This window comes from Lutra lutra, chromosome 5, assembly GCF_902655055.1.
Source record: "Lutra lutra chromosome 5, mLutLut1.2, whole genome shotgun sequence".
Lineage (NCBI taxonomy): Eukaryota > Metazoa > Chordata > Mammalia > Carnivora > Mustelidae > Lutra > Lutra lutra.
In genome coordinates, this window is record NC_062282.1 from 94673817 (window position 1) to 94687032 (window position 13216).

The 13216-nt window shown below is 45.3% G+C and overlaps 1 protein-coding gene across 3 annotated transcripts in view; it reads left to right on the top strand.

The window, feature by feature from the left end:
- The first annotated feature begins 1016 nt into the window (after nt 1-1016).
- The window catches only part of RGS7BP (regulator of G protein signaling 7 binding protein), a 99046-nt gene continuing 86846 nt past the window's right edge, over nt 1017-13216 (top strand). For 2 of the 3 annotated variants that reach the window (XM_047730457.1, XM_047730459.1), the window contains exons 1-2: nt 1017-1848; nt 2741-2907. In XM_047730457.1, coding sequence (XP_047586413.1) covers nt 1684-1848; nt 2741-2907 — 332 coding nt within the window. In that variant the 5' untranslated portion in view covers nt 1017-1683. Of the gene's footprint in view, nt 1849-2038; nt 2100-2740; nt 2908-13216 lie in introns of those variants that run through there. The other variant, XM_047730458.1, reaches the window with a different exon arrangement.

Consider the following 13216-nt stretch of genomic DNA (forward strand, 5'->3'; position numbering starts at 1 on the left):
AAAGACCAAATATCTTTCCTATCCCACTCCTTTGTGTTTACCTATCTTTTTAAAAAAGGGCGGGGCAGGGGGCACAATCCTAGAGACACCCCCCTTAAGGTGTCTGTCTTCCTATTTCTGGCACTCCCTCTGTGTGTACTCTCCATATCCTCTTAAGAGAGTGAGCAGGAACGTCTGATTTGTTCTTCATGAGGCTTTGGGACACATAATTAGTTCCCCTGTGGTAGACCTCTTTATCTGTCCCCTCCAAACAAATCATTCATGAGAACAAACATTAGAGCAGAATGTCAACTCCCCCTCTCTTCTTCCCACAAGAATCTTCAGAGGTCAGTGGTAAAAGTGGACTTAAATGGCCCAGCAACTCACTCCCACCCACCCCCCTTTACACAGGCACCCCTTCCACTTTCCTGGACCACCTCCGCCAGCCTCTGGCTCACTGATGTCTCATAAGGGAGACCTGGTGGCTCGCTCTTGTTATGTCTCCAACAGGAAACAGAACGGTCTGGACACTCTGGAACACAAGACCAGGAACGTTACTGGTGAAACTGGGAGGAAGTCCAATTTGACTGAAACTGTGCCTTCTGCCCTACCCGCTGCTAGTCCCCTCCCTGTATGCCCAACAAAGACAAAATAAAAACAAAAACACAACTACACCGGCAACACACTCAGGGAAACAAGGCTTTCCTTTTAGGTCAATCAAGACATTTTCCTTTTGAATGAAAAACCACGCTTGCTCCTCCTTGCTCCTCCCGTTTGGGCTTTGATTATCTGTGGCCCCCGGATGGCCTGAGATGGTGAGGGCCTTCAACGCACACAGGTTGGTTTGAAAACCATGTTTAGGTCCCAGCATGTGGCAATGTGCTCCACTCTGATGACACTTTGCGCTTCTAAGAATAGCGCAGATGAAGTAATATTGCAACTGACGTTCCCGGGGATTTGATTGGGTAAGTGCATAAACTGTGGAGGGAGAAGGGGGGGTGGGTTCTCTGGCCGGATCACATTAGTATTCCCGTCCTATCAATGTGCGGGGCAGCGCACAACGTCAGGCGGACCGATTCCCGGCGTCTGCCAGTCCCGCCACGGATTCATTTGGGATCCTCAAACAGATGAGTCCGTAGAGACGGGGGATCAAGGCAGCCTATTAGAGCCGATTGCCTGCTTCGGGGACTGCCAGCCCTTCCAGGCCCGGCGACGGGGGGGAGGGAGGGGAAAGACGACGGAGCGCCGCTGCGGGAAGACACTGAAGCCGGAGCGACACTCGCAGCCCCCCCACCCCCACCTTACAGCGCAGGCTTTGAAAGCTGCTCCCCCACCTGAATGGAAACTCAGAACCGCCTGGCGGCGCGTTCCTCCTGGCCCAGCGTTGCGATCCATGCCGAGGGGAAGGTAGTGCGAGCCCGCGCCAGCGCCCAGCTCCCGGGACAGGGCCGGCAATGCTGCTGAGCAGAACTTGACCGAGCCCCTTCCTCGCTGCTTAGTGGAAGCGATGCTGCACGGCACAGTCAGCGTTTTCCCGGCTCTCCTTCAAGCTGAAGGTTACCCACCCGCGCAGCCAGCCCCAACCCTGTGAACGCCGCGCCTCGATTCCCGGCTCCGGCTGCTTGGCGGCGCGCAGGGCAACGACCGGGCCGCCCGCGCCGGGGCGCACTGCACCAGCGGCTTCGGCTTGGTGGATGTGTATGCATGAGTTCTGCACCGAATGGGCGCAAAAAGCGCCCCAGCCGGTCCACCCGCTCCTCGATCTTCCAGATCAGCAAGCCCCCGCTGCAGAGCGGGGATTGGGAGCGCAGGGGCAGCAACTCCGAAAGCGCCCACAAAACCCAACGAGCCCTGGACGACTGCAAGATGGTAGGTGAAAACTGCGCCTTTTTGTTTCTTTTTCTCTTTTTTTTTTTTTTTTTTTTTGGAGAGGAGGTGGGGGCATCTTGTATGTTAATCGTTTGCTTGACTGCCAGCCACTCCCCCACCCTCAGCTCCTCCATGCCGATCACGTGCACATGCACTATTTTTAAATCTGCAGTCCCCAGATTCGGGGTGACACCCGGGTCGTAATGTCCCCGCAAAGAAGTGCCACGGCAAGGGTCTTAGGGTCAGCGGCTGTAAGTCATGCCTCTACTCCCTCAGAGAATGGTGGATAGGAAAGACGCGGTGAAGTGGCTTGCTCACCAGGGAGGGAGAGGATGGGAAGGTGGGGGTGCTGCTTTGTGGGGAGACAGCAGCAAATAAACCCAAACAGAGCACACGGGGCGCTGCAGAGGGGACGAAGGTTCCAGCGCAAAGGCTGTGGCCGGTCTTCCAGTCAGGATCCTAAGCCAGTCTCTGGTTCAGTGGCCTGGGAGGAGGTGAACCGTTTCCCTATTGCAACCTATCTTTGGCCTTCTTCCCCACGCAACTTAAAATCCTTATCTTAGCTGTAGTAAAGGGGAGCATTATATGTGAGAGTTCCCAGCATCAAGCTCTAGTGACCTGGGAGTGGCATATGCTCTTGCTCTTCAGAAACTGAATTGGGGGTGGGGGCGGGGGGCGGGAGGGTGTCTGGAAATAGAGCTTCTGCGCCGGGACTTACTGATGAAAATAAACACTCGCCTTGGACAAAGAGAAACTTAACCATCTTTGTACCTTGATCTTTAAGCAGTCTGTAGCTGGAGACTTGTGGAGTTGGCTGAGGGGTCACTGAAAACCCATGTTTGTATACACCCAAATAGGAAACGTTCCTCAAAGAAAGTCAATTCTTTTCCAGCTTGTCCAGGAGTTCAACACGCAAGTGGCCCTGTACCGAGAGTTGGTCATTTCTATCGGGGACGTCTCTGTGAGCTGCCCCTCACTCCGGGCGGAAATGCACAAGACCAGAACCAAAGGCTGTGAAATGGCTCGTCAGGCACACCAAAAACTTGCTGCCATCTCAGGGTAGGAGACCCTTGGCATTATTTTTGGTCATTCATATACTGATGCATGGATGCTGACAGTGATTTCTGGTGGTCAAGACCTCAGAAGAGATCTCTGCAAATCTGGGGTTTTAACCAATCACCCTGAGCTAGGACTGTAGACAGACTAACTAGGTGTCAAATTACAATCTGAAGGTTGTGTGATTCTTAAATATACACATATTCAATATCTGGGTCATTACGTGACTTTTCTTTTTTAAAATTAACTGGCAGTATGCTGTCCACATATCCGGACACAGGGCTTCGGAATTTTTTTGCAGAATGTTTGGCTGTCAAAATGAAGTTAAGTCATCACACCTCGAGATTATTTGTCATCTGCTGAACATCTACGGCACGAAAGGCCAGTTCAGTAGAGAGAAAATCTTTGCTAAACCCTAGATTGACTAAACTATTTATACCATGAGATAAATTCCTGTGATACCATTTAAAATAAAATCTCTAAAATAAAGTCTTGGATATAAATTACTCTCCTCACTGTAGTGTATGAGAGGAAAAGTTTTAACAGAAGAAAATTTTTATGAAGACTGGGGAAATTCACAAATCCATCTAAACCTAGGCTGTTCATGTGCCCCTCCCCATTATTTTTATCTCTTTTTATCCCCCTTATGGGTCCCAGGTCCAACTTTAGGTGCTAATACAGTGAGCAGAAACTTCTCCTCTGAGACCCCATCTACTTCTTCCTGATCTCTCAATATCAGGAAAGATGTTAGTCATGGATTTTGTCAACAGTTACTACACTCAAGTAAGAACACAGAGTGAGGAAACACAGGAATCCTTATAGAAATACATTAAGTGTTTGAGTCCATCTGGCTATAACCTTTATCTGTTTATCTGTGTATGTCTGTATCATAATCAAAGTTCAAGTCTATTAGACTAATCTGATAATGTTGCAGATTGATCATGTGTAGGAATTGAATCTAATTATCCATTTGAAGAAATCACTCTGTCATTTTTAATGCCAATAATATATGGCTGATAATATGTATCGTGACTATTGGTATATACAGATTAGAAAGCCCTATATTGCCTTTCTCAGTAACTGCATTTAACAAGTGGCATTTTATATCAAGAGAAAAGACACAGTATCTAATGTCCTTGAGATGAGACAAAAACTGTATTACAAACCTATTTCATTTGGTAGAAATAGTTAGAACCCTCATCCTTTTCTGTTTTAACTGTTACATTGTGCCTAAGAGGAAGTGAATCTGGGATTCCATCTAGAAGGTGGAAAGGGATTCAGTGTTTAAGGAATTCAGGGAAGAAATGCAGCTGTGATAAATCCCAGACAAGAAGGGAAGTAAAACAATCAGAAACACAAAGGGGAACAGTGGTGGAATAAAAACTGTAGAGAAACAATGATTCAGAAGGGAAAACAGCTTAACAACAGGAAATGTTATGCCCAGAGCTAAAGAGTAGCACCTTTGTCAACTTTGTGTCCAAGACTGTACGATGGGGTTATATTCAGGACCTCTCTAAGGAGAAACTCAAAGGGTGACAAGTTCTAATCACAGAAGATAGACTGGAGAAAGAAACAGAGTTCAATTTAGTCTGCATTACCAAACACAAGAATTTCAGTCCTTCCAAAGTTTCAAGAAAGGAGTCTGAAACTACTGGCTCAAAGTTGAGTTTTGAGGATTTGAGATGGATTTGATATACTCAGGGGTTGGTAGCCCCTTGCTACTTACTTTTATGTTAACTTTTATGTTACCTGAGAGTTGATATCATTGGGAGCAGTTTTCTAAGACTTAGTGGGGAAAATATGTTGTTCTTAGAGCCTTGCAAAGATAAGGCCTACTCTGTACAGTGTTCTAGGAGAGAATCTGAAACATTTTCTCCTTAAAATAATGAGTATAATTTAACCTTCTTCCTTAAAAAAAAAAAAATGACAGCATTCTGACCGAAGGAAATCCCTTTAGCTTCTTACCATCTGGGTTTCATTAATGAAGGATGTGATGATTCTTCTCGGTGCAATTCTGTTCCTAACATTGCTAGTTATGTTGGCTCTCATGTCAAGTTTAATGTGAAATCTGGTAGGGAGACTGTAGCATTCACCTTAAACTCTGATGCAGGGTTAAGAAAAGCAAAGCCTCCTGGAGAATGTAGAAACAAAGCCTAGATTTCTTGAGCTCCCATCACTTGCCAGCACAATCCAGATAATTCATAGAATAAACCTCTGAGGGAGAGATGATTATTATCCTTATTTTTACAATGGGTCTCAAAGAGGTTAAGGAACTTGCCCAAAGTTACACAACTCAGAAGTGGTAGGACTGTGATTTGGCCCCACGTTGCATGCTTCTGAAATCCATGATCACGACCTGAGCCGAAGGCAGAGGCTTTAACCCACTGAGCCACCCAGGCGCCCCCACTTGACCTTATTCTTTTCTACATACACACCTTTTAGTGAAAGGGGTGGAAACTATAGGGATTGGGAAACAGAAAACTTGACTCTCCGGGCATGCATCAAGATGCCAGCCTGACACCTGTCACCTAAACTCCAGTGCTTTGCTTTGAGTAGGAACATAGGTGGGACAAAAGCAAGACTTGGAGGAGTAAATGAAATGACTTATTTCTTAACCAGCACAGACCCCTCCTTTCCTGTTTATCACTTGGCACTGAAGCCAGAGGAGGGAGACTGGGTTGAAGGTAGGACAGAGTAAAAAGAGGACGAGGCAAGATAAACAAAGAAGAGGAGAAAAGCCCATGAGTTTTGATTAAGCCACAGATGCTTAGACCCCTCCATCCTTACATGATACCCTCAGGGAATGGTGACCACAAGAAAACTGAGACTGTGTCTCTCACTAGCCGGCCCTGGGAAAGAAGCCGATCATCACAGACATCTTTACAACAGCTTTTCAAACTGTGTCTAGATCAGCCAAAGTTGCAGTTTTCTTTCAAAGACAACTGATGTTTTCTGGACAGAGCCAGCCAGGTGAACCCCCAGTCTCTTCTGCCTGGTTTGAGTGACCACAGCTACTGTCCCTTTACGATGCTGATCCTCTCATTGGTACTAAAGCTAAGAGGGGCCTCAGGGATCCTTGCTAGAATGGTCCCCAAACTTGTTTTAGCAGCAGAGAATCTTCCTTCCATCTACATGTGCAAAGTCAGACTTAGAAGGCAGATTTCAAGTGGCATTGCTGTGCCCTGCTGCATGTGTGTGTGTGTATACATACACACATACATCAGGGGTAGGTGGCTATCAGGGCCAGTGACTTTGGACTTCCTTCCGAAATACCTCTGAAGAATCCCTAGGCCTTCAGGGCACAGAGTGTACTCATACAGCACCATTTCCTTGTTTCGTATTTGAGGAGATTTAGAGGCTTTCAAGTGGCTTTAGGGACAACTTGGGCAAGTGTATGTGAAGACTTAGCATTTAGGCAGACCTCAGCAGAGAACCATCTTCTGTGACCTTGATGGAACTACTTCACTGTCTGAATCTCGATTCCCTTCTGTCAACTGGCTGTCATGCTCCCCACGGAGTAGTTGAGAGGGTCTGTGGGGCCAGGTAGGTGACTCCCAGCCTTCAGAGGTTACTCTGCCAATCCAAGGCTGCTCTAAGACCGGAGCCCATGCCCATCGCTCCGTGGTCTGGCGCCAGTTCCATCAAACATGTCCTGAGAACCAAGAGAAAAGAGCACAGCGCATGCGCACAGGCTAGGAACGGCCCCAGAGGAGCCAGGATCCTCCAGCAGATGCCGGGAGATGATGCTGTGGCCGGTGGGCTGGGCGTGGGGCAGACAGGCACACTGGCCTAAGTACACAGACTTTGCCTGTGTTCAATTCTCAGCCCTGCCTTTTTACAAATAGTGTAACCTCGGATAAGGATAGATACTGTCCTTCCCTGCCTCAGTTTTCTCATCAGAAAATGGGGTTAATAGCTAATAAGACTGAATCATACAGTATTGTTAAGGACTGAAAGTGAACATACATCAAGCACTCAGAAGACTGAGTAGCACGTGGATACACTATGATGAAATTCAGAGTTCAGGTAATTATTCATAAGACATGCAAAATTCAGGACATCATGATACACTTATATGAAAAATAAATGTATCCATCAAATATTTTTCAAATACTTTGGTTGAAATAAATTTTTGCTTATCTTAGTTCCTTACATTATGTTTGGAGGAATCTTCTAGGTTGAAGCTTCCCAGATGGCTATCAAAAGGCTTTAATGTTTTTTTGTTTTGTTTTGTTTTTTTGAGAGCACGATTAGAGGGGAGAGACAGAGGTAAAGACTATCTCAAGCAGGCTCCACACTCAGCACAGAGTCTGACATGGGCCTTGATCTCACAGCCCTGAGATCATGCCTTGGGCCAAAACCAAGAGTTAGATGCCCAACCAACTGAGCTACCCAGGAGACCCAAGGCTTCTTTAATACCTTAAAAACAATATGGATATGTGAGGGTTCAAAATAGTTTAGAAAGATTTTCTTTGTATAAATCAAACTGTATTCCTCATAAATTACACATTTATAAAAATCTTTTGGCCTAGCTCTGGTACAGGCTGTGTGACATTGGACAAGTCTATTACATTCTCTGCACACCTCAATGAAAGGGCTGAACTGAGGGACCTGAGTCTTCTACCTTCATCATTCCAGTGTTCTGTGTTAATTCAGGGTGAATCACAGACTTTAGTTACAGACAGAACTAAGCTATAAAAAAATAAGCATCATGCAGGAAGTTTGATGATTGAATTCCAGAGACAATTTGTTGAGATGTGAACACACGGGATCACAAGAAGAATCTTAATTTTCTAATGGATTCTGGGAATAATATAATGAATATCATAGAGATTCATACCCAGAGATTTCAGATTTTTTTCCTCCAGCAATTAATTTCCTGACCAACCACGCCTAGTTTACTCTTTTCTGCTTCCACCTCTCCTCCTGTTTTTTTTTTGTTGTTGTTGTTGTTTTCCTTTTGGTGTGTTTTAGTTTTGTTTGACTCCTATTTGACTATTCTGCCCCATTTTTTCCAGTCCCACTTTTAGCTGGTTCTTATTTGTTCCTTGTTCTGTTTGGTAGGAAGTCAGGAGGGCAGGGAGAGGGAAAATTCAGATTGGCAGCTCACTCAGTAATGCTTCCTTTCCACAGCGAGGCTGAGATGGCAGCCAGTACATGGGGTGGGAGAGTATGGAAGTGCTTGGTGAGCCTGGAGGCAGCCCCCTCAGCTTTCTTAATCCACGTGATGGAGGAGGACTTATTAGTACCAGAGGCCTGGCTGGCAAGCCTGCCAAGCCATCCACTCTGTCCTTTGTGTTCCCTTTCTATTACAGGTGTTTTTGGTTTAAAAATGTTAACTCTCACTGGTCAGATAATGAAAGGGGAGTTCCATATGCTATCCATCAAAGGGAAGGACTGGAGAACAATTCTCTATTAGTGTGCTAGGGCTGCAGCGACAAAGTAGGCCCCAGTGGGTGGCAGAAACATCACGAAGTTCTTGTCGCACAGAAGGAGGCTGCACATCCAAGATCAAGGTGTAGGGAGGGGTGGTTCCTTCTGAGGGTGGGGAGGAAGAATCTGTTCCTCTCTTCTAGCTTCTGGGGGTTTGCTGACAATCCTGCTTGTTCCTTGACTTGTTGAAGTGCCTCTGTCTTTATCCTCATACATCCCTCCCCCCACCCACCGCCATGTATGTGTGTGGATCCAAATTTTGTCTCTCTGTAAGGCAACCAGTCATATCATATCAGTCCTATCAGATTGGGGGCGCCTGATCTATTCTGGTCTGACCTCACACTAACGGAACCAATTACGTCTGCAACAATGTATTTCCAAAGAAGATCTCATTCTTTGGTACTAAGAGTTAGGACTTCAACATATGAATTTAGGGCTGAGGAGACATAATTCAACCCAGAGCAAATTCCTTTGGCCCATCTGTAGGAGAATGAACACTTTGGGTTGTTGGGCCCAATGGGAATGGAGGTAGAACTCTGCCCAACACCTCCACACAAAGACTCCCCAGTGCCCAGTGCTTTATCATTTGCAAGACTTCACTTAGCTCACATTAGGGGTGGAGTTTGGGACCAAGTACTAGATCCCTTTCTGTATGCAATGAATGTGATCACAAAGGTACTGAATCCCCAATATGGTCAGCCCTTGGCTCTAATTAATTTAGCTACTAGTGTATAAACGTGGAACCAAAATCCAGCTGCAGGAGAGAATATCTGGAGGGAGGGGGATAGGAAAGCCTCGTGACAGTCCACATACACGGTGTTCACATTCTCTCCTCTTCTTGGCTAGAAGTCGGCAGGTGCTGGTGGTCTCTCCATGGTACTAATATTGTTGCTTAAGAACCATAAGCAACTGACACAGTGCTGACTCAGACCAAATTAAAGAACAGTGTTATAATTAGCCACAAAATGACAGGTGATATGGAATCTAGACAGGGGCCTGTTGAAGTTAGCCTTTTTATGCTTTGAACAGATCTAATGACCTTCACCCTGCTAGAGCCTTCTTAACAAATGTGCCAGAGAGAAAATTAAACTAAAATGAACTTTTGGAAAATTTACTGTCACTTTATTATTTAGATGGTGAAGTACAAGAGAGCCAAGCCGTGTTTCATTCATGTTTGCTCCCTGTGTGCCAAGTCAGTGAGGATGTGTCCCTTCTGTTCATTCATTAACTTTAGTTGGTATTGTAAAACCTATTCCAACAAAGACTTCAGTAAGAACTGATCAGTTAGACTAACTTACATTTTATGATGTATCTATTATTTCATTATGATTTGTAGCTGTAAAACCAATATGTTGCTTTTAAACAACAGAAGACTTAAAAAGCACACTTAAGGGGTGTCTGGGTGGCTCAGTCGGTTAAGTGTCTGCCTTGGGCTCAGGCCCTGATCTCAGGGTCCTTAAGTCCCGCATCAGGCTCCCTGCTCAATGGGGAGTCTGCTTCCCCCCTGTCCCTCCCCCCTTCATGCTCCCTCTTTCTCTCAAATAAATAAAATCTTAAAAAAAAAAAAAAAAAAAAGGCATACCTACAAGCACTTTCCAAGGCATAGGTATTCATTATTACAATGGATCAGCAGACAGGGTGTTATTTTAAGGTTACTCAAGTCATGTTTAAAGTTATTTGATAAAATATCACCCTAACATCTATCTGCTCAGTGGATATTGAATGGTTGAATAATGATTTTTTCCATTAGGATCGCCCTTAAAAGCCATCTTCTAAAAGGATATATACATAAAGCACAGCTCAAGAGCGGTAACTGTGTTCATTTATTTCCTCTGCTCTACGAGACAAGACTTTAAAAAAAGCAAAAACCACATGAAAAAACATTTAATTGCTTGTCTATATCCATATATGCCCATATGTATAGTCCTTGTCTATATGTATATATGCATGTATTTATATATAAACAAATACTAAAATTTGTCAAAAAGACTCTTGTTAGTGTAAAGTGTCTGAGCCTTTAAATGGAAGAGCTGATTTAAGCAAATAAAGGTTCCCCCACCAGGTTAACAAAAACCAACTTAACATTTGCGGCTGTAAGGAAACTAATCATCTACACCCATTTAACGGAGTTTGAGCGAAGGTGGGGATATATGGATGAATCCAGAAGTCAAACCCCTAGTGTATTCTTTAGGCACTAAGAATAAGTGAGTCAGTAAATAATAAATCCTCCTCTCCTGTCAGTTAGTAAACTCTGTGATCTTTTATCTTCCGCAGTGTCCACTGTCTCTCTCCTCTCCTCCCCATTTCTGAGGTCCCCCTCTTAGCTCAGAGATGGTCCCCCCGAGGCCATCAAGCACCGCACTGTCTCCCAGTTGGTCTCCATACCACCCATCTCTCACCTCTTCTTTTCAACTTATTCACTAGTTCTAAATGAATGCTCCTGACATTTTCTTCCAATCTTGCCACTTCTTTGCCTTTAAACTTGAAGCCATTGCCCATTACCTAAAGCAGCATTTCTTCAAAGCTGATCCTCCTGGACTGGCAGTCTCAGAATCACCTGTGCCCTCACAGCTAAAGAAACAACATCTCTAGAGAGTAAGGGGTGGAAATTCCAATTTTTAACAAGTACCACCCCACTCCTCCAGGGGATTCTTGAACATGCTAAACATGAGGCCTGGCAGCCTATAGCCGTGATTCTCAACTTGGGCTACACACTGGAACCACCTGGAAAGCTTTAAAAAATTGCTGATGCATGAGGTCCATCCCTAGAGTTTTTGATTTAAACGATCTGGGATGCAGCCTGGACGTTGAGATATTTTTTTAAAGCTCCCCAAGTGGGCATCTGTATCAAAATGGCTTACATTTGGCTGCATTGAACAAAAAAATCCAAAGAAGCAGTTGCTTAAAGACACCAGGATTTCTTCTGTCACAGAAAAGCTGCCCCAGAATGGGAATTCAGAACCGGCACGGGGCTTCATGAAATCATGGCTCTGCTGCTCACTCTTAGCATAGGCCTTCCACCCTCAACTTGACCTTATGATCCAAGATTATGACAGAAGCTCCAGCGAGCAGTCCAAAGGAAAGGATAAAGAGGGGAAAGGCCACACTTCCCAGCTGGGTCAGCTCTTTTTAAATAAACCCAAACACTTCTTCCAGAACTGCATCCCGTGCTCCCACCTAAGTACAGGGGAGACTGGAAGTGTATTCTTCTCTGACTGGCACCTTGACTAGAAAGGAAAGGGAGAGAATGGATACCGGCCAACCACTAACTCTCTGAGCCACAGCACCCAAACTGTATTCCTGGGCTCTTCTCCTACCATCTGACATAAATTCTTTACCTCCTCAAACAGATCGACTTCTTATTCCCTGAAAGTATATAAAGGATGGTCCCATCCTATCAGTCTGCATCTATGGATTCCCCCTATAAAACCTACCCTTCAGACATTATTTTTTTAAAGATTTTATTTCCTTATTTGACAGAGAGAGAGAGACAGCAAGCATAAGCAGGGGAGTGGGAGACAGATAAGCAGGCTTCCCGCTGAGCAGGGAGCCTGACACGGGCTAGATCCCAGGACTCTGGGATCATGACCCGAGCTAAAGGCAGACATGTAACCAATGGAGCCACCCAGGTGCCCCAACCCTTCAGCCATTAAAAGAGATCATTTACTCTCCTGAATATCAAGGTCTTATGTGTAGTCTCCTGATAGCCCACCATACTCCTCACACCAAAATGCCAAACAGAAGGGAGAGTCCCAAGGGGATTGACAAACCTCTCCCACTTTAAATGGACCTGTGGAAAAGGAGGTGCAGGAACCACTGGGGAGGGCAGGACGTTCGGCAAGGGTACGGTTGAAAGAGGTTGAGTATAGTCTCCAGACAGGATGTGAAACGGGATGGGGCCTGCAGGGAGTATAAGCAGCGGCACTCAAGAAATCAATTTGAAAATAACTACCTGAGATGGAGCAAGGCTCCTTTTGGAACGATTTTATAACTTCCTTTAATAAACTAAAGAAAGAATTTCATCAAGGAGCTAAAATTTGACGAGCTATCAAGAATAAAAGGTAGAGGGGCACCTGGGTGGCTCAGTGGGTTAAGCCCCTGCCTTCGGCTAAGGTCATGATCCCAGGTCCTGGGTTTGAGCCCCACATCGGGCTTTCTGCTCAGCGGGGAGCCTGCTTCCTCCTCTCTTAAAAAAAAAAAAAAAAAAGAATAAAAGGTAGAGAGGCAGTGCCTTCTGGATACAAGGATAAGCTGCGGGACAACCTATGATCAAGATTGCAGTGAGGCCATTAAGAGAAACTGAACTAGAAACTCATCTAAACTATGTGAGGCAGCTTTTAGGTCCTAAAATGCATTTAACCCATTGTTTCCTAAATTATAAACCTGTGCAACATAGAACAGTGTATTCTACGAGGAAAATATATTCTTTTCTCAACTCGGAAAGTTTCCTCCCTGTCTGGGAAACTATTTATAGAGCACCCACCATATGCCACGTGCTTTTCTAGGTGCTGGAGATACAGCAGTTCTGAACAGAATAAAGAAGGTTCCTGCCTTCTTGGTTAGGGTGATCAAGAAGTGCTATGGGTCTGAATGTTTATGTTCCTGCACAGCTGCTACGTTGAAAACCTAATACCCGAAGTTACAGTATTGATAGGTAGGGCCTTCGGGTGAAGCTCAAGCCATGAGGGGGAAACCTTCATAAATGGGATTAGGGCCCTTCTAAAAGGGGCTCCAGAAAGATCCCTCGCTACTTCTACCATGTAAGGACACAGCAAGAAAGCACCAGCTATGAGCTGCGAAGGGAGCCCTCACCAGACGTGACCATGTGGCGCCTTGGTCTTGGACCACCCAGCTTTCAGACCAATAAGCAATAAATTTC